The following is a 19,253-nucleotide window of genomic DNA, read 5'->3' as shown; positions in this document are numbered from 1 at the left end:
TACAATGATCCCACCCAATGACGCAATCGTATAGTGGGGTATTTCGGTTCTCAAGATGACTCCGACCTCGCACGCGACCAATTTGTCCCCGGAAAACAACGCTCGGCCCCGGATTTAACGCTTTAGCCTCACAGGCCCTGCAGTTGGAGAAGCGGTCAGATTGTAGGTTAGTAGATGCAGTAGCGGAAGCTTGAACGGCATCCGCGGCCGGACTTGCAGATGGCGATTCGACGCCTCTTCCCTCTCTCTTCTTCTCTTTTCTTCTTTACATCTACACTTCCTTTTGCATGAATTAGCGTTCCTGTGCCCGTCGAGCGGGCATTTGTCTATTACTGAGTCGACATTTAACATCGCAAAATCCATCTATACAAGCTATTGTAGAAGATACAATGGCACCATCAATATTTTCACGCTTCGCGCGTTTCCTAGGCGTACACTCCCTCCACGCAACAGGCACAGATGCCTACCTCATCATCTCGCTCCGCTGTCTCCGCATGTTCTCCGCCGGCATCCCCTCCCTCATCCTTGCGTTGTTCTTCGCCTCTCTCAACTTCCCCGATTCCCGCATTGGCGCCTTCATGACCATGACATTACTCGGGGACGTGGTACTGTCGCTCGTCCTCACCCTCGTGGCGGATAAACTTGGCCGTCGCAAGATCCTCCTCTTCGGATCCGCCATGATGGTCCTATCCGGAACCGCCTTTGCCATGTCTGAGAACTTCTGGGTTTTGCTTGGCGCAGCGGTGTTTGGGGTCATCAGTGTTACGGGTGGGGATGCTGGGCCATTCCGCGCGGTGGAGGAGAGTACGTTGAGTGGGTTGACTGATGAGCGGACGAGGAGCGATGTGTTGGCTTGGTATGTTACTGCTACGACGATGGCGGGAGCGGTGGGAACGGAGGTTGCTGGAAGAGTCGTTTCCTGGGTTGAGAAGAGCAGCGGTGACGTGAAGAAGGCATACCACATTTTGTTCTGGATGTATGCTGCATTTGGTGTAGTGGGGTGCGTCTTATGCCTGATGTTGAGCAAGAGATGCGAGGTTGCAGGCGAGAAGAGCAAGGAAATGCAAGAGCGCGGGCGGAGTATATCTCGTATCGATGGGGAGGAGGAAGAAGTGCTTTTGGAAGCAATGACGCCTACCACCGACGGCCACTCGCACTCCTCTGAATCGCAAAGACCTAACATTCGCGTTGCTGCCAAGCCGAAGGCGTCCTACTTTTCGCAGATCTCCAAGCCGACGAGAAACATCATGTACAAACTCTGGGCTCTCCTCGCAATCGATTCTCTCGCCGACGGAATGACGCCATACTCCCTAATGAACTACTACGTCGACCAGAAATTTCATCTCTCCAAGGCAACCCTTGGCGACATCACTTCTGCCTCGCAGTTCCTCTGCGCCGTGTCTTCTATCTTCGCGGGACCATTGTCTAAACATATCGGCCTCATCAATACGATGGTGTTCACGCATCTGCCCTCCTCCATCGCAAGCGCTTTCATCCCGCTCCCAAGCTCTGTAGGTTGGACTGTTGCCCTGTTACTCTTCCGCGCAGCCCTGAACAGCATGGATCAAGCGCCTCGCGCGGCATTTATTGCCGCAGTCGTCAAGCCCGAAGAACGGACGGGCGTTATGGGTATCACCCACATGGTGCGAACGTTCGCGATGAGTGTTGGGCCTTCTGTCACTGGCATATTAGCCGGACACGACAAGTTCTTTGCTGCTTTCGTGGCGACGGGGATCTGCAGGGTTACGTATGACGTGGGCCTGTGGGTACTGTTTGTTAATGTTAAGGTGGATGGAAATAATGGAAGGGAAGAGGATGATGGGAGAGACAGCGTGGACGAGGACGCTTGGAATGAGCTTTTGGGTGATACGGATAGTGAGACGAGTAGTTGGGATGGGAGGAAGAGCAAGGATGAAGAGAGGGGGCGCGTTGAGGTGTAATGTGTCCGCCTCATGTCAGGTCGTCGCATTGCACGAGAGAAAAAAGTACCGTCATGATAGACACGGATTGACGACAGAACATTACGACCGGAAAAAGTCGAATTGCGTGCTACACGCCCCTAGTCTCTACGGAAGCAATCCAAGGATAGCTAACGCCTTGATGACCAATATGAGGAAACTTGAAGGCTCATGTACCTGCCTCTTCCGGCCCGCATGTCTCAGGTACAAATTGGCATCTTGTGCGAGGAAGTGTACTCCATTTTGGCCACTAGTCAAGTCACTACAGCCACATCCCAGGTCTTCGACCGTTGTGTAAGACCTACCAGCTTTATAGCGCAGGTGCATACCAGTCGAAAAGAACCGCTATTCCTCATCAAACGCAGAAACCTAAGCTTGGATACCTTCATCGTCAATGAGTTATGATCGTTCCCAGCTGCTAACCTGCATCGCACTTCTGTGTACCTGAGTGAACCTTATAGCACACCATCGGCTTTGTCTGTGTCATATATCCCACGTATAAGAAACCATCAGTATCTACCGAACCTGTTTTCCCTCGCACAGCTTTACCAGTAGACAACACCGGCCAGCAAATTCCCACGATGAAGTTCCTTGAGCACATCCCCCCTTCTCTCCTTCCTCTCCAGCAGAGCCACCCTCAATACCCGCACCATTCAAGGCCTGGACATCTCCCACCAGCAGAGCCAACCCAACCTCACCCAAGCCCACACTGTCGGCCTCTCCTTCGTGTACATCAAAGCAACCGAAGGCCCCACCTACACCGACCCAATGTTCGCATCGCATTACAGCGAAGCAACAAACGCTTCCTTCCTGCGCGGCGGCTATCACGTCGCGCGTACCGACGTCTCTGACGGAGCCACCCAAGCCCAGTTCTTCCTGTCCAACGGCGGCGGCTGGACTGCCGATAACCAAACCCTCCCGGGCCTCCTTTCCATAGGGCTCGACAATGACTGTGCCGGCCTCACGCCCAACGCGACGCTGGACTGGATCAGGAGCTTTGTAAACACGTATGAAGGGGTGACGAAGCGCGCACCGGTGATTGGGACGCGGAATGAGTGGTGGGTGGAGTGTACGGGGAACACGTCCGAGTTTAATGAGAAGAGTGCGCTCTTGTTGGCGAATTGGGGGGATAGCGTGGGTATGATTCCGGGTGGGTGGCAGTTTGCGACGATTTGGCAGTATAAGGAAGGGGGCGCTTGGGGTGGGAATAGTAATATTTTTAGTGGAGATGCGGGGGGCGTTGAGGAAGTTGGTGGATGGGTGAGCGTTGAGTGAGTGGGTCGAGCGGGCTGTGTGACTCTTGCTCCTTTGGTGTTGGTATTCTGGGGAAACTGAGCGAGCCTTCTGCGTCTAATTGAAGAGTTCTTTGACGTTTCCCAGATTGAATGAAGTTGTTTTACCCGTTGAACCAAGTCGTTTAGGCTACAGGGTGAGCGTGAATGTCTTGATTGTTGAGGTGCATCGCTTGCGTTGCATCTGAGAGATGCTCATAGGCGACTAGATTTGGGTTGCAACTGCCAGCCATGGTTCGCGGCGCCCATTCGTCACCTCAGGTAGTCCACACTTTCCGGTTGCGTATAAAATCAATTTTCGCCAGGAAACATATTCTCATCTTCGTGGCGAGAATACTCAGCAAATCGTTGTATCTCTCGTAAAGATTGGTGATCCACCTATCCATACTCATCTGTCGGTCGCGGCCCTCAACGTCAAGAAGTCTTTTTCCTATCATCATAAAATCCTTCAAGAGCTATGCCGCCGTCAGCTTCGGTCAGTGCACTGGTACCGTGTCAAGATAGACGGCTGCCTAAGCGCTCGTCTACGAGCACTTCGCTGTGAGTCCAACCGCATGACAAAACCGAGAGACCGCTTACTGACAGTAAAAAGCACAATGCGTAACGCGGAAGAATCTCCTTTTTTTGCGTCTGCCCATTGAGTTGAGGCTGGATATATACGAAATAGCCATCGAAAACCGCATTTGGGAGACTGGCGGCGTAAAAAGTGCTACAGTTGCTTTTGAATTTTACAGGGTCACGAACATAGTCAAAAACAATTTCAGCCTCGCTCGTGTTTGTCGCCAGATATACACGGAGAGCAAGAGCCTCATCACAGAGCGGAGTGGCACGTTCGCCCTGCCCGGGCCGCCTCGATGGCTGCCTATCTGGCTGTGGACCACACCCGGTATAAAGCACGAGAACATCATCTCACTTTTATTTCGCATTGATGCGGAAAAGAGACAAAGCTGGGGGTATCTCGGAAAGCCGAACTGGAACATCCGCTTCTTGGATGACCTTACCAGGTTGAAGCACATACATGCATTCGGTGTTCTGTCGGCCCAGACCACTGGTCTAAATTGGATCGTAGCATGAATGACGAAATAGAGATTAAGGATGTCAGAAAAGCACTCACAATCATAAAGGCGGGATTTCCACATCTTAGAGTCCAGATAAGCGTTGAGGAGGTGCTTGAGGACCCGACACACTCCATCGTCACCACTGAGGACTTCTGATCTTTGAAATCCGGTTCAAAAACGTGTACATCTTGGACTAGAAAGTATATTTCGGAATTTCATCACTGTCGACGTTGCATCCTCGGTTGCTTTTTCGAACGCCCGTGTGGGCTCCCTTCGCTTCAGTACATCACAACCGCCAACCTCCTGTTCTTGCTCGCTACATCCGGTGTCCCCGATCCGCCCAAAATATACGCCCGTTCTTGCCTCACAACATTATTCAGATAATCAATAGCCGCCTGATTCGGACCACCATTCCAGTTCCCGACCGTCGTATCCGTCGCACGCTCACCATTAGGCTTCTTTCGTATTGCTGCTTCAGGAGCGCCAGATACCACATCCTCTGTGAAGCCATTGATAACGTTGCTTCCATCTGTGGAAGCAATGGTCGCTGCGCCGTCACAGCCTTGTTGTAGCGATATGTCTCCATGTGCGCCATGGTCGTCTGCAGCTTCAAGCTGGAACTCTACCCAAGTTGCAGGCAGTTCGGTTCCACGCTGGAGACGGCCCTTGAAGGTGTTAGGTAGGGAAACGAACTGCGTCTCGTTGGGCTGCAACTTGACCGAGGTGAGAGGGTGGTCGAAGTTTGCGCCTGCCGTTCCGTTACCGTTCCAGTAGTTGTCGTAGAAGAAGTATTCGCACTCTCTCTGAGATGCATTGGTTAGGATGATACCTGGACCACCGTCATCTGCCGATGCAATCGATATGGGCTCTTCGTACGCTGCGATTATCACAGGTTCGGAAGCGTCCCTAGTGCAAGGAGAGAATAAGCAAATGTATTGACGAATCTATCTACGAGCTACTGTGCTTACCGCGGCGTGCAGTCATCGTCATTGTAACATATGAAGATGTCAGTGCTACCCTGAGCAGCAGAACTCTGTTTAACTTAGCATGTGAATCTAATAAGACCGGTCCGATTTGAGTAATTTACCTGAGCGTTGTCACTGGCATTACCAGGGCTTCCACCCCAAGCACCAACACCGATATATGTCTTCCCATCGGCGAACGACCTGATGAATTCTTCCAGCTGCGGGAAATCCTTGGGTGCATCGATCCTCCTCACGACACCCTCATTAACGTGCACACACTGGCTCAAACTGCATGATCATGGTTAGCAAAGACCAAAAGACCTATCAAGCAAAAAAACTCACTTATCCTTGACACCCTGATCAGCCCTGTTCCAAGCATCATTCAAGTTCTGCATGAACCTTGGGTCGCCCTTGCGGGTCCAGTCCTTTCCAATCTGCTGGACGATGAGGTTACCACCGGCTCCACAAATGTTGGACAGGTCGATGAAGTCGTTGCCGCCAAATCCGTTTTTGGTAAGTTCGGCTTGTTCACCGATGCATCCATCGTGGATTGCGATGATCGCACCGGATGTACCATCTGGAGCTTCAACAGTGGATTCGCCGTTGGCTGGGACGTTGATGTCTTGATTGTTATTCCAGCCGTGGACCTGGAAGAGTTGGTCGTGGCCTGACATGTTCCGGATGAAAATGGTGTGCGACATATCGTACAAGATCAGTAGTTGAGAAGTAACAACTTGAAATCTAATGATGTTGTTGGTGTTGTTTGCGCTGCAGGAGTTGCGGTGATACTGACTTGTCCAGATATTGTTCGGTCTCTCTACTTATATATGTCGCATCGCAAACTATCTTTGATGATTCTCGTTCCTCGCATGTATGTCGAAGCCTTTTGCAAAGGATCGTAAACACGTGAGAAAATTTGACTACCGGGCGAAGTCCTTCAGCTGAGCTAGCTGAGCTGTGGCTTGATGGGTTCACACTTTGACGGCGGTGTACAGCGTAAGCTGAGCGGTAGAACTACACCGACCCCTTAGAAAAACCGATTCACAACACAGGAATAGGCAGCATTAGGAAAAGGCGGCCTTTCTCACACGAGTATGATCAGTGATTATCTCGAATCCTGTCGCGGGCGATTGCCGCATATCCGTAATTTCCAAGAAGTGTAGACATCCTTTCCCTGCGAACTAACTTCTCGATGAATCCTGTCGCGTACAAGTGAGCGTCCACTGAACTCAAGTCTTCATACATTCATTCCTGTCATGCCCAGGTGCCCTCGTATACGTCCATCAGTAAGCGAAAGCATCCCTGCCTCCCCAAAATGCCCGCCTTGTTTCTAGCGAAATTTCTAACTATGTCTAGGAAGCGCTGTAAAGGATTTTATCAGCCTCAAAACGACGTCTTGTGATGTTTACATAGCCGCTCCGGCCTTTCACGTGGGCGGTGGAACAATCGCCCGGTACAGTCAGCCAATAAGTCAAGCGCTTTACAAGCCACAATCTACTACCTCCTACTAGTCACGTGTACGAAAAACTCTTAGATGTTACTGTCGTAGTTTTGGCGGTATCCAGGCATACAGACTTCCGGTATAGCCTCATTTGAGGCCGTTGTGGAGCTCAGCTCGCGGCTGACGACCCATGGCTTCAGGGACTCCGGCCCCTTACCGTCTATTCCTACGATCTTAGGCACACCTGCTGCGTTCTGCAAAACTATATAAGCGCAAGAGTATCGCATCTTTGGCCTGCAATACACCACGAACATCTATTCTATCCAATATCGGGCCTACCGCGGTCCCTTCAACATCTGGTTTCTCTATAGACGGCAACTTTTACAATACCTTTTGACAATGGTTGTCAAGAAGCGATCTCTCCTCTGGGACTGGACTAACACCAACAACCTCCCCGACAGAATGGATACCGTCAAGTTCGATGGTCCTATCTCCTCGGTTTCCAACTGGAATGCATGGGTCCCGCCTGAGCTCAAGGGTCGTGCTCCCTTTCGTCCCATGATCCATCTTGAGCGCGAACTCAACGGCAACGAATGGCAATGGATTCAGGACTCTGATCAATCGATCATCCACTTTTTCAACGAGCCGGAGAGGGCTGGCATTAGTCCGCAGAAAGCGGCTGATTACTGGCACAACCAGGTAATGGCCCTCTTTGATGCAGCACTATGTGCAATACTGATCGCTCGACAGGTGATTCCTGCTCTTCGTAACGACCGACACAAGCAACTGGTCTCCCCTTCCTGCGCTTCCGATCCTGCAGGACAACAGTGGATTCAGGATTTCATGAACCTTGTACAGGATGCTCGCCCGGATTATCTTGGGGTGCACTGGTATGGCACTGATGCACCGGAATGCCAGCGATTCATCTCTTCGATGCACGACAAGTTTGGCTTACCGGTAATTGTGTCGGAGATCGCTAGCATTGACATAAACTATGAAAGTGTACACGCTTTCACGCGGGACATGTGCAACTGGATGGATGGAGTTGACTGGATCTTTGAGTACGCTTTCTTCGGCTGTATGCAGAACATGCCGGACGATTTTGTGAGTCCTGCAGCCCGGTTGATGGATGAGAATGGGAACTTCACGGATCTGATGTGGAAGTATATGAGTGACCAGCCGATGTTCTGATGAGGGAAGCGCAGCTCGTTGTGGAAGATGAGTACCTCATAGACTCTCGGACCATCTTAGATTCATACATCTATTCATCCTCGTTTCTTGCAATAGTTCCCCATATGTCATTCTCATTTACAGCGGCTGCTGAGCACATACTTATCGCATACACCGAGAGATCTCTGATCTCACCCCCATGTTGTTGTTTGCTCATGCATAGTCATACGCGCTCGGTGAAGATATTCCGCACAACGCGATGGTCATGCGAAAATCAAACGAAGGCTTGGTGCTCCATTAGTACTAAGATCATTTGAGACTTTTGTCGTGCAATTGGTGGTCGTCTTGGGTTAGCTTCGTCCGAGCGGCAAGAGCATTCGGTACTTCGAATACCCCAACTTCCTCCGAACGTCGGACCAAGGTTGCGGATAATAACATCCGACATCGCAAATCATCGAACATTCACATTGCTACAATCTGATTCATTCTCGCAGAATGCCTTTCTTGAGTTCGCAGCCAAAAATCCTCATTGCTGGAGCTGGCATTGGCGGCCTTACCGCGGCGCTATCATTGCACGCGGCTGGATTTACGGACATCCACATTTTCGAAGCATCGTCAACTCTCACCACACTGGGTGTAGGAATCAACGTTCAGCCTTCAGCAGTACTCATACTTCGGAATCTTGGTCTTTTGGAAGCCCTTGAGAAGACGGGAATCGAAACCCAAGAATTGAACTTCTATAACCGACATGGCGACTCGATCCTCAGTGAGAAAAGAGGAAAGCACGCGGGATATGCAGTGCCTCAATTTTCCATCCATAGAGGCGATTTCCAGATGTTACTCTTGAGTGCCGTAAAGGAGCGACTGGGCGAGGACGCCGTGCACTTGAACCACGCCTTGACCGGATTCTCGCAAGATTCAAAATCCATCACTGCTCAGTTCTCTCGGAGGGGGGATGGTGCTCCAGCAGAGCTCTCTGGTATATCTGGTGATGTACTAATAGCAGCTGATGGCATCAACTCGACTGCAAGGAGGGTATTGTATCCTAACGAGGGTCCTCCACGATTCTCAGGTCGCATGCTTTGGCGTGGATGTATCGAGCGTGAACCTTACCTGACTGGCGCATCAATGGTGTGGGCAGGACATGCAGATCAGAAGTTTATTGCATACCCCATTTCGCAGAGGTCAGCGGACACGGGCAAGAGCCTGGTAAACTGGATCGCGGAACTGCGCATACGAGGCAAAGACGATGAGGATCTGACACCGCCAAAGACAGACTGGACAAAAGCAGTCGACAAGAGCATCTTCGAGGGGCCCTTCGAGGATTGGAAGTGCGGAGGTCTGAAAATGAAGAATTTGATTGAGAAGACAGAGAAGGTCTTTGAGTTCCCCATGTCAGATCGTGATCCAGTAGACCAGTGGTCATTCGGTCGGCTGACGCTTCTTGGGGATGCTGCGCACGCGATGTATCCGATTGGTTCGAATGGCGCATCTCAAGCGATTATTGACGCCGAAACACTGGCCAAGCATCTAAAGATGACAACCAACGATGTGGTTGCAGCTCTAAAAGCATATGAGGCAGAACGACTGCCACCTACAGCGCAAATCGTCATGGCGAATCGTGCAAATGGTCCGGATCATGTATTGCAGATGGCGGAAGAAAGAGCGCCGGATGGTTTCACCAACATTTACGACATCATCCCCAAAGACGAATTAGAAGGAATTGGCGCTGTCTACAAGAAAGTTGCCGGATTTGATATGGACAATGTGAACGCCAAGGCGAAGGCAACCGAAGAGGAGAGCAGCAAGTTAAATTTAAGAAGCCCAAAGGATTGGATATAACTAGTCCGTCTAAGCTTTGCTGTCATCTTGTCGATTAAAAACAACAGAAACAAAAAGCTTCCAATAGCTTTCCATCAGCCGGCATTGAAAACATTGCCAAACAATATTCCTGCCCAGACCTGTTGTGTGAGTCTGCATACTTTCAAATGACAATGTGAAAAAGACAGGAACCGAACAGTGAATACACGGCATCTCTTCGTCGCGCGGCTTCTACATGTCGAGCTTCTCAAGGGGGAAAGCCCTTCTAAGGTCTTGAGTAGTTATGGGGCTTCTCTTATGATTGTTGACGTTATGTGCTTGCGCGGTTCTAAAAACAGTATTCCAATCGGCAAATCGTAAACACAGGCTAGTGGGTCCGGGTTATCAGATGTGACAAGAAGTCCTACTTTGAATGCCCATTCAGCGTCGCATCTTGTTATTCCCACCACAGAGTCGTAGCCAAATGAGCGACGATAGTAAGATCCCAACGATATGCTGTGCAAGCAGACTCCTATGCCGTCATCAGCGGCTTCTTGATGTATTGCTGTCATATAAATCACGACAGGCCCACCTTCTTGGTCGCTGCTGTCACTGTTGCTATCTTTATTTAGATGTATTATAGGGCCTGGTGCTTCTTCGTCCGTCTCCTAAACTATTCGACGTCACATGTGGGGATTATTTCACTCGGAAGCACCTCTCTGATTTGGCTGCAGGTCAGAATTACTGCTGGCTATATCTACACAACCTCAATATGCTAGAACTGATTCCGGCAACTACCATACATCATGCGGTAGCCGTTTCAATCTCTTTGGATGCGCGCTGTGGCACTCACTCAGCCTCATCCATATTCGTCTCGGACTCTTCATCGGACTCTTCATCGGACGCTTTATCACCAGAGAGCGAGTCGTCGGTTTGCTCATACAAACCCTGCTGCCAATCCTCGTACGACGATGGTACAGCGGGTGCCTCACTGTCAGTGCTACTGTCACCCCATTGCTCTAATACTCTTTCGCCGTGAGGCGCGCACCCTTCTTCGTCTTCTTTGTCTTCTTCGTCTTCCTGTCCTGTCCATCCTCGCTCCTCCTCCGCTTTCCTTTTGGTCTGCGATCCTCTCCCACTTCGTAAGAGCTTGACGTCCATAAGGGATCAGTTCTTTCGATAATAACAAACTTGATAGTGTAATTACGAGTGCCTTTGTTCGCGTTACGAAGCGCAATGATGCCAGCCTGAAGGGAGTCGTCGTCGTGGACTGTGAAATGAGTAACAGTTTCAGGCGTAAGATATATCAGAGCCATGGTCTTGATGTCGAAAGGAAACACTTCGCTTGCCTCCAATTCGTGCAGCAATGCTTGCCATTTGAACTCTTCGGGTTTATCATCCGTCGGAGTGAATGTCTTTCCGTCGAGGCCTGGAGGAATCTTATGGGCATCAAATGTGATGTCGCCGTCTCTATCTCCAGTTCCTGTTGCAATATCAAACCGGAGATGTTGGTATTGGTAAAAGCCTTTCCATTGCCACTCCCTGTAAGTTGACTCTTCACCGTGCTTCCAGCGACCAGTAATCTGGTACGTACCATCCTTGACTTGGGTTTCGTAGCTCTCCACGAACTTCTTTGACATCAAAACGAATTCATGTACCATGAAGTCAATCCAAAAAGGCTCTGGTTTGACGACTAGTCGATGAGGCTTGAGTAGAGTACCGTCTTTCGAGGTCTTCTCAATTCTAGCACTGTCCCATCTCACCTGCCTCCACTCTTTGCTCCAATCCTTTTGAAAAGATCGTTCTTTAGCAAGAGACCGATAGCTTTCTTCCTTAATTGATAGAACTCGCCAGCTATTAAGTCGAAGCCGCGACAGAAATCTTCCCCGGAAAATTGGATGTCGCTATGTGGTGCGTCATCGGACTCTCTGCGGTCTAACCAGGCCCTGGTTGCTACAGGGTATCCAATTCGACGCTCCCAGTATTGTGGATTTCTTCTGTCGTCATCAAGGATGCCTCCCGCCTTCTCTCTCTTGGTCTTCTCTTGTGGTTTGTGCTGAGACATAGTTGTTGGGAAAACGCAATGGCGCGGCTGGTGCGGAAGACGAGGCGAGATCTCTATCTGGGTGCTGCAAGCTTAGGCCAATGACGTGTCTAGGCGTGGAGGGGCTGTCGAGCTTTGCGGCAATGTTTTCGATGTCTGCTTTGGCTGAGCGCTTGACCGTATGCAGGGCGCCAGTGTCTAGATACTGTAAGCAATTTCCACGTAGCGGGCTGTACCCAACGATACCTTAAGGCTAGACGCGACGCCAAACCAGAGCGGTGAGAAGTTGTATACCACGGCACTCTAAAGCGGTGGATCGATTGCGCAGAAGCCGCCGTGTCTAGAAAGAGGATAAATCTGAATCTGAAAATAGCGGGGCTACAAGAATACGTTGTTAGGATAGACGCCGCAGCGTGTACACGAGAAATCGGTAGTGTGTGTGAGGCAGAAAGGTATAAACAAGTAGGCAAGGCGTGTCAAGCGCACGTATTCCAAATGTAAAGGCGTTGAAGAGATCACTGATTTGATTGCATACCACACGAAATAGAAGAACGCGGTGGCTTGTTTACACATGCGTTTGCGTTGCTCGGACCACCACCGTCGCTCATGTTGATTCGCCAGGCATAGTGAGTGGCCCAGGATACAGCGCGTTAGTGATAGAAGACAATTGTTCAATTCGTTCGTAGAAGATCAGGCAATATGTCTACACGATGTCCCTCAATGCAGGTGGATATGAAAGAGCTGAGGTTATACTATCGCGTATTTCAGGTCAGACAGGGCAAGCATACAAAGGACCCTGCCGGGCATTTAAGCTGGGCATCCAAGGCGAGCATCTAAATTGAGCTTTTGGGTCTTTGGTGCTTTATTCCACAAGGAATACCAGGTCTGACTGGGTCCTCTGATATGGGCTGACATCTTGCCACCTGCCAGACATCTTCCACTCTTACGAACCATCAGTCAAGGCATAGGCTTGCGGAGAGGAAGTGACAAATGTAAACCACAGAAATAATAGCATGTAGCGGAAGGAGGATTTAGTAGTTCGTGGTTAAGACTAGATTCAAATGAATAGCAAGGAGGACTTTGAAGTTATTAGCTACTAAGATATGGATAGTATATCTCGACGGGCTGAAGAAGTGCCAGGCAGACAAAACTGGAGTTTGTGAGGAGTACAATATTGTCAAAAAAGTAGACTAGAGGTTAAAATAAAGGCGCAAACATGCAGCTTAGTCTACCTAAGTGTCTCATGTATTAGCAAAGGGAAAATGATAGTCTAGATGCTTTTTTATTTTTCTGATATGAGGCTTAGAAGGAGAAGGCTTGACGGAGTTCAAGGTTCGAAAAGACAGAGGTTAACGCCGCGCAAAAGATTGTCACTCAACAGCAACTTCGCGACTAATCTCATCCTGCTGTACGCCATACACGTCAGTGACTGACCAATTCGGGTACACAGCTGGCTGGGGTGTGCCCGCACCAGCAACGGCTTCACGCCGCTCAACCACCTAAGCAGTCGTGTTACCATAGCACATGTCTCCTAAGTCTTCAGATAACAGTGCATTGAAGTGCAAAGGAAGAAGAAAATCCAGCTACGCAACACCTACCGAGATCTGTCTAAGCCTTCGCAAACATACCACAGACAGACATTTGGGGGCTGCGTCGAAAAGGAGCATTGACCGCGCCGGATAGCGTGTAATACCGATCCGAACATAATCCTACCAGGCGTTTGTTTGCGAGTCTATTACTGCAAGTGGAAAAGCACGAAAAGGCCATGGATGTTTAGCGCTTACGGCTCACACATCAGGCTAGCGCACATACCATACTCCTGGGTGCATACGTTCACGCCGCTCCCAAACCTTCCTTACATCGCAACTTCTCTTGTACATCTACGTTTACAGCTGTCGTCTGCTAAATCGGCGTGATGGACCTCACCAAGATTTTTGCAAGCGCGGCGCTGATCTACCTCTTGTACTTAGCATCCCGCCTGTACCGGAACTACGTGCGAGCGAGGTCCACAGGCTTCAAGCTCCGAGTCTTTCCATTCGAGATTGGTACACCTTTGTTCAGCGTCACTGCTACTCCTTTCTTGGGTCTAGTCAAACGCTTTTTTCCGCAGTCCTTCGCTCGAACGTACGATCTCGGGGTGTATGGCGTCGAATTTCGCGACAGAGTTGCGAAGCGCGAGCGGGAAACGCCTGGTTACCTTGTCGTAACCCCTTCCAATACTTTAGAGCTATTTGTGGAAGATGGGGAGATTGCTACTGCGATCCTCACAAGAAGACGTGAATTCGAGCAAGATGAGGTTAGCAGGAAGATTATGAACCAATTTGGGCCTTCTCTCGCTGGCAGTGTGGGCGAGGGATGGTCCCGACAACGTCGTCTCATTGCTCCCATGCTCAACGAGCGCATCATGGAAACCGTCTGGACTGAGAGCCAACAACAAGCGCATCAGATGATGTCACATATTACCGATGCGGAAGGCGGAACAACAAGTGGCACTGTCACCGGATTACGAAAGATCGCCTTCAACATCCTCAGCACAATTGGTTACGGTATGCCCACGAAGTGGAGCGCAGAAACGAAAAAGGCGGGAAAGGGCGAAAAGATGGACTTCATGGAAGCACTGCTCCACTTGGTTGATGGCTTAATCCTGCTCGTCCTCTTCCCTCCACGACTATTGAAGCAATCCTGGATGCCGATATCCTTGAGGCAGATTGGGGACGCCTACTACCAGTTCTATGAGCATAGTTCAGAAATGTTGCAGAAGGAGCGAGACGCCTTGAAGTCCTCGGGCACTCTGCGTAACACCTTTTTGTCGTCACTGGCCTCTGTCAACGACAACGGAGCAGATCCGTACGAGAAAGACGGTCGACTCAACAGACCCGCTTTCACCGAGGACCAGATTACTGGAAATCTGTACACTTTCACATTGGCTGGTTACGACACGACCGCCAACACCATGGCATATGCCGTTGCCATGCTTGCCGCGTATCCGGAATGGCAAGATTGGATCATAGAGGAGATTGATCGGGTACACAAAGAAGTGTCGGACCCAAAGAGCTATCAACAAGTCTTGCCGAAAATGGAGCGTTGTCTAGCCCTCATGTTCGAGACACTGTAAGCAATCCGATTGAATTTGGATGAGTCTTGCTGATTTCAAAAGCCGTATGTTCACGCCTGTAGCCCATATTGTCCGCGATTGCCCTGTCGACCAGGCCGTCACCAGCCGTGGCAAAACCTACCGCATCCCTGCCAACACACGTTGTACACTCAGCCTCGACGGCGTTGGAACTCATAGCGACGTCTGGGGTGATGACGTCTTCGAATTCAGGCCTTCTAGGTGGAGCACTAAAGATGTTAAGCTTACAGGCACCAACAGCATAGCTCAGGTGCCGAAACTTGAAGTGAAAGCTGCCAAAGAGTCATTTTTGCCGTGGTCCACCGGTCCTCGTGTGTGTCCTGGGATGAAGATGGCACAGACGGAGTTTCTTAGTGTCATCTACACCATCTTCTCGGAGCATCGAGTCGAACCAGCTTTGGAGGCAGGGGAGAGCTTGGAAAAGGGACTTTCTAAAATTGCGGCAATTGTTGCTGACTCTCAGCCTAAGCTCACTTTGCAGATGAACAGGCCGGGTGATCTGAAGTTGAAGTGGGTGCGAAGATAGAGAAGACTGACGCAGTTGCACTTAGATACAATAATGAAGAATGGTCACTATTCACGTAGAGGCAGTTGATGTGAACCGCCCTGCTCAGGTACTAAGTCGGTGAAGGTTGCGATCGCACCGCAGCATTGTTCGAATGAAGAATCACGGGGCAATGAGTACAGTCTCCCTTGCCACTTGTGCATTTCTTTTAGAGGTGAAGCGTAGCATTCTGCGACTATCTCTTGATGTAACCTTCCACTTTCCAATGGATCGTCACAGGGTCTAGAACAAAGTCTCTATGTTCGTCACCTTCAGCGACCCTCCTTCACCCTCTGTCGTCATGTCCATAATTCTGCCCTCCTCTGCGCCTCTCAAGAACCATACTATCTTGACGCCCCATCCATTAAACTCTAAGCCGCCCGTATCAACAGTCGCACTTCTATCTGCCTTGTTTGTCTTCAAGACAATCTCGTTCTCGGCTCCTCCGCCGTAATAAGTGAATCTGCTCTCCGGCACATCAAAGCTTGGATATAACTCTAGCCTAAGATCAGGAGTCCAACCTTCAATCCACTTTGCGTTGCCTTGATAGACATCACCTCGTGGAATGATGGCGCCTTGTTTCACAAAGACTGGCATAGAGGTCAGAGGTGAGGATATATTAGCCGATGTGCCTGCTGTGTACACCTGCGTCTTGTTGAAGTATTCGAGGTACGATTTGGAAGGCCCGATTGGGAAGTAGACACTGCGAGAGCCGCCAGCGTTAACAATAGGTGCGACCAGGAATTCGCTTCCAAAGAAATATGAGTCGTTGATGTCCCAAGTCTTCTCATCTTTTTCGGCCTCTAGGAACAGCGCACGAATGAGTGGCAGCCCTGTCTTAGAGACGTCGTTGGTATAAGATCGAATGTATGGCAAGAGGTCCGCATGCAAGTTAGCCGTTTGCTTCATGACAGCCAGTGTGCTCGTGTTATCGTAGGGCGGATACCAAGGCGTGTGATTCGTACCGAGCCTGTCTAGAAGTTAGCATGTTCAAGTAAAGTAAGATGCTTCCTAGTTGACTCACATGAGCTCATAAACAGGAGAAAATGCGCTGAACCACATCCACCTTGCCCACACTTCTGGTGACGGTGTCAAAGCGCCCTCTCTTGTGTATCCTCCTGTGTCAGAGCCCCAAATGCCGAAGCTGATGAGCCCAGATCGTATACCGGACGCAACGCTGTACGCAAGGCCGGTAAAATTAGCACTGCTGTCGCCGTTCCATACGTGCGTCTTCGCTCTGCTGCGATCTACTGCTGAACGCGCAAAATTGTAGAAGCCACCTTTGCCCCAAGTTCCAACCATCGAATCATAGGCCAGATCCAGGAAAAGTGCCATTTGTTCGTTTTGTACGTAGTCAGGCATTTCGCCTTCCTCGCCTCTATCGATTTTGTAGCCTTTGACTCCTACCGCAGCGAAGTATTTCAGGGACTCGTCGAAGTAGTTGTACGCAGCTGGTATGGAGAGATTCAGTGCTTCTCCGAGACCGCCTACGGGATGATCATCAGGGAACAACCACCGATCCTGGGTAGAGGCGTTGTAGAGCTTTGTGCCGTACTGCGCTCGGTTCGCGGTCCACACCTGGAAGTCCATGCCTGAAACTTCGGTAAGATTCTGAATGAACGAGGCTGGATCCGGATATTGTTTGGGATCGAAGTCAAAGTTGCCCCACGATCTATTCCCACTACCGTACGGCCTGTCTGCAAAAATCGAGGTAGCTCGGATGCGGTTGTTGTACAAATGGTCAACAACATCCTGAATATTCTCCTGTGCATTCGACACATTGCCATGAAAATCTAAAGTGAAGTCGTCAGACCAGAAAGTCGGACCTAATCCAGAAGTAGGAGGTATTTCACTTCTCGCACTGAGTCCCGTATATTGTTCGATGACGCTCTTCAAGCCTCCATCATCTTTAGGCAGGATAATATAGTATACTAGGCTGCTACTGTTGAAGATGAACTGTGCTTCTCCCGGCGTCGTGAAATCATACGATCCCATCTTCAACGTGTCCGCATATACGCCGTACCCGGCAGACGTAAGGAAAAACGGGGCACGTGCGTTACTCCAGTTGATGCCAACATTGTTTCCGACGCCCTTGAGTTCGAAAGCGACATTTGCATTGTCGATTCGACTGCTGAAGGGGTACTCCCAGACTCCATAGAAACGAGTTGTTTTGGATGCGGAGAACCGCGCACCGTGGAAAGCATTCGATGTGTTCAGTGTGACCTTGGCGACCGTAGGCGAGATGAACGCGTATGTAAGTCCTTGCGTGGTATTCCTCAGCGCACCAGCTGTGGTATTCTGTGCGCCGGCCAGAATTGCAGTATTATCCACCAAAGTGGTGTTGCCATCGGTAACAAGTAGACCGGACGACGGCGTAAGAGTGATTGTGTAGTCACAGACTACCAACGGCACCAGAGCACTCAGGCTCAGCCATGATATCCTGACCATGTTCGTAAAAGAAAAGGGCGATAGCGATACTAGGAGCGCGCATCGTGCACGCGGTTGATAAAATCTACATCTTATACGGATCCTGTTCCTGACCGCCGGGAGGTGCAGCTGCGGGTGTTAATATACCGATACTACGCCCAGAACAGGCCGGATCAGCGAGACTTGGAGTCATCTAAAGCTGGAAATTTAAATTCTACCGTAGCGGCAATCGTAGTGACCTTTTTTGGCTTCGTTGTGTGGGGGTTCAAAGGTTCGGCGCAAATCGCTGGGGTCTTCCCCACATTTAGTGCGGAGAAGCTGCGATGACGTTTTAAGTACAGGCTAAAAGCAATCTCGGGAATGAATCATCGCTTGTCGGGCGATTCGCGTGTGCGATGGCAGTGTATTGAGATGAGCTCGGATCTGTTCGTTCTGTGTTCGTGTCTCGGTCCGGACGTGCCGGACGTGCCGAAAGGGGTCGGAGGAGCTAAAAATCCTGGCGGGCCGAACCTCGCTTTCACCCCTCCGACAGTCAGATGCGACAACTACTCCAGTTTTGACAAAGCTTCAACTCAAGATCATATTGTTGATTACATCAGCTAAACCGTCTTCGTTGCAGCGCCGTTCTTCTCAACCCCTCCTCTGCCGTTAGGGGATACATGGAGGAGGAGCCTCAAGGCGTTCACACGAGGCCAACAGTCGCATGCTTACGATGTAGAGTGCAAAAGCTCAAGTGCGGTCGGGAGCTCCCGACTTGCGAGCGCTGTCGCAAGCAAGATGCTGAGTGCACATACCCGGCGCCACCAGATCGGAAGCGGATCGCCGCTGAGAAGTCCAATCGAGCAAAAGCATCTCAATGGAACAGTGGAAACCATCTTCATCGACCAGATTCACCGTCTGCAGAGACCAATACGGCGAAGAGGCGACGCCTCAGTCAAGAGACTGGTCCATTCCGTTGCCTAGCGGAGCCTGACGCCGCAGATTTGCCGTCTACAGAGATCGGCCTACTTCTTCAAGAAGTGTACTTCAAACGTGTCTACAGCGCAGACTTGATGTTTCACAAAACGGTTGGAATCCAGGTCTATATGCTGAACAAGACTCCAGAATACCTCCAACGCGCCATGTTCGCGCATGCTGCCTTATTCCTACAGGAGGTAGACCCACAGCATCAGAAATACATCAAAGTCTATCCAATGCAGACACTCTACGAGAGATCTTGGTCATGGGCACATGCTGCAAGTGTGGAGGTTCTTTCCCATGTTGATGAGCCATCTGTCCTCAAGATACAAACGCTGCAGGTGTTACAGCTTTACTATTACGCGCGAGGGGAAACAGTGCGCGCCAAAGTGCATTTATCTTTGGCATATCGCCTAGCTCAGCTGCTTGGTTATGGCAAACTATACGAAAATGAGGACCCCACT

At 50.3% G+C, this 19,253-nt stretch overlaps 8 protein-coding genes across 8 annotated transcripts; 5 read left to right on the top strand and 3 right to left on the bottom strand.

Annotated features, from left to right (window-relative positions):
* Positions 1-389: 389 nt before the first annotated feature.
* On the top strand, positions 390-1,940 carry N0V89_011836 (uncharacterized protein; the record flags this gene model as incomplete). Its single annotated transcript, XM_056220562.1, has 1 exon — positions 390-1,940. The coding sequence occupies one exon, from the start codon at positions 390-392 to the stop codon at positions 1,938-1,940; it is 1,551 nt and encodes a 516-aa protein (XP_056065865.1).
* Positions 1,941-2,726: 786 nt separating this feature from the next.
* N0V89_011835 (uncharacterized protein) lies at positions 2,727-4,324 on the top strand (the record flags this gene model as incomplete). Its single annotated transcript, XM_056220561.1, has 2 exons — positions 2,727-3,096; positions 3,843-4,324. 2 exons carry the CDS (start codon positions 2,727-2,729, stop codon positions 4,322-4,324), a joined length of 852 nt encoding a protein of 283 aa, XP_056065864.1.
* Positions 4,325-4,586: 262 nt separating this feature from the next.
* N0V89_011834 (uncharacterized protein) lies at positions 4,587-5,947 on the bottom strand (the record flags this gene model as incomplete). The annotated part of the gene is made up of 4 exons (XM_056220560.1): positions 4,587-5,214; positions 5,277-5,341; positions 5,396-5,561; positions 5,616-5,947. The coding sequence occupies 4 exons, from the start codon at positions 5,945-5,947 to the stop codon at positions 4,587-4,589; spliced, it is 1,191 nt and encodes a 396-aa protein (XP_056065863.1).
* A 1,166-nt stretch (positions 5,948-7,113) lies between these two features.
* N0V89_011833 (uncharacterized protein) lies at positions 7,114-7,905 on the top strand (the record flags this gene model as incomplete). Its single annotated transcript, XM_056220559.1, has 2 exons — positions 7,114-7,413; positions 7,465-7,905. The coding sequence occupies 2 exons, from the start codon at positions 7,114-7,116 to the stop codon at positions 7,903-7,905; spliced, it is 741 nt and encodes a 246-aa protein (XP_056065862.1).
* A 474-nt stretch (positions 7,906-8,379) lies between these two features.
* Positions 8,380-9,726, top strand: N0V89_011832 (uncharacterized protein; the record flags this gene model as incomplete). The annotated part of the gene is made up of 1 exon (XM_056220558.1): positions 8,380-9,726. One exon carries the CDS (start codon positions 8,380-8,382, stop codon positions 9,724-9,726), a length of 1,347 nt encoding a protein of 448 aa, XP_056065861.1.
* An 807-nt stretch (positions 9,727-10,533) lies between these two features.
* On the bottom strand, positions 10,534-11,345 carry N0V89_011831 (uncharacterized protein; the record flags this gene model as incomplete). Its single annotated transcript, XM_056220557.1, has 2 exons — positions 10,534-10,675; positions 10,711-11,345. The coding sequence occupies 2 exons, from the start codon at positions 11,343-11,345 to the stop codon at positions 10,534-10,536; spliced, it is 777 nt and encodes a 258-aa protein (XP_056065860.1).
* Positions 11,346-13,643: 2,298 nt separating this feature from the next.
* N0V89_011830 (uncharacterized protein) lies at positions 13,644-14,843 on the top strand (the record flags this gene model as incomplete). Its single annotated transcript, XM_056220556.1, has 1 exon — positions 13,644-14,843. One exon carries the CDS (start codon positions 13,644-13,646, stop codon positions 14,841-14,843), a length of 1,200 nt encoding a protein of 399 aa, XP_056065859.1.
* An 805-nt stretch (positions 14,844-15,648) lies between these two features.
* Positions 15,649-17,853, bottom strand: N0V89_011829 (uncharacterized protein; the record flags this gene model as incomplete). The annotated part of the gene is made up of 2 exons (XM_056220555.1): positions 15,649-16,375; positions 16,430-17,853. The coding sequence occupies 2 exons, from the start codon at positions 17,851-17,853 to the stop codon at positions 15,649-15,651; spliced, it is 2,151 nt and encodes a 716-aa protein (XP_056065858.1).
* Between the last annotated feature and the right edge of the window lie 1,400 nt (positions 17,854-19,253).

This window comes from Didymosphaeria variabile (genome assembly GCF_027946475.1).
Source record: "Didymosphaeria variabile strain IMI 356815 chromosome Unknown scaffold_9, whole genome shotgun sequence".
Lineage (NCBI taxonomy): Eukaryota > Fungi > Ascomycota > Dothideomycetes > Pleosporales > Didymosphaeriaceae > Didymosphaeria > Didymosphaeria variabile.
Note: the sequence above shows the minus strand (reverse complement) of the source record. Positions and strands in the feature narration are given on the sequence as shown.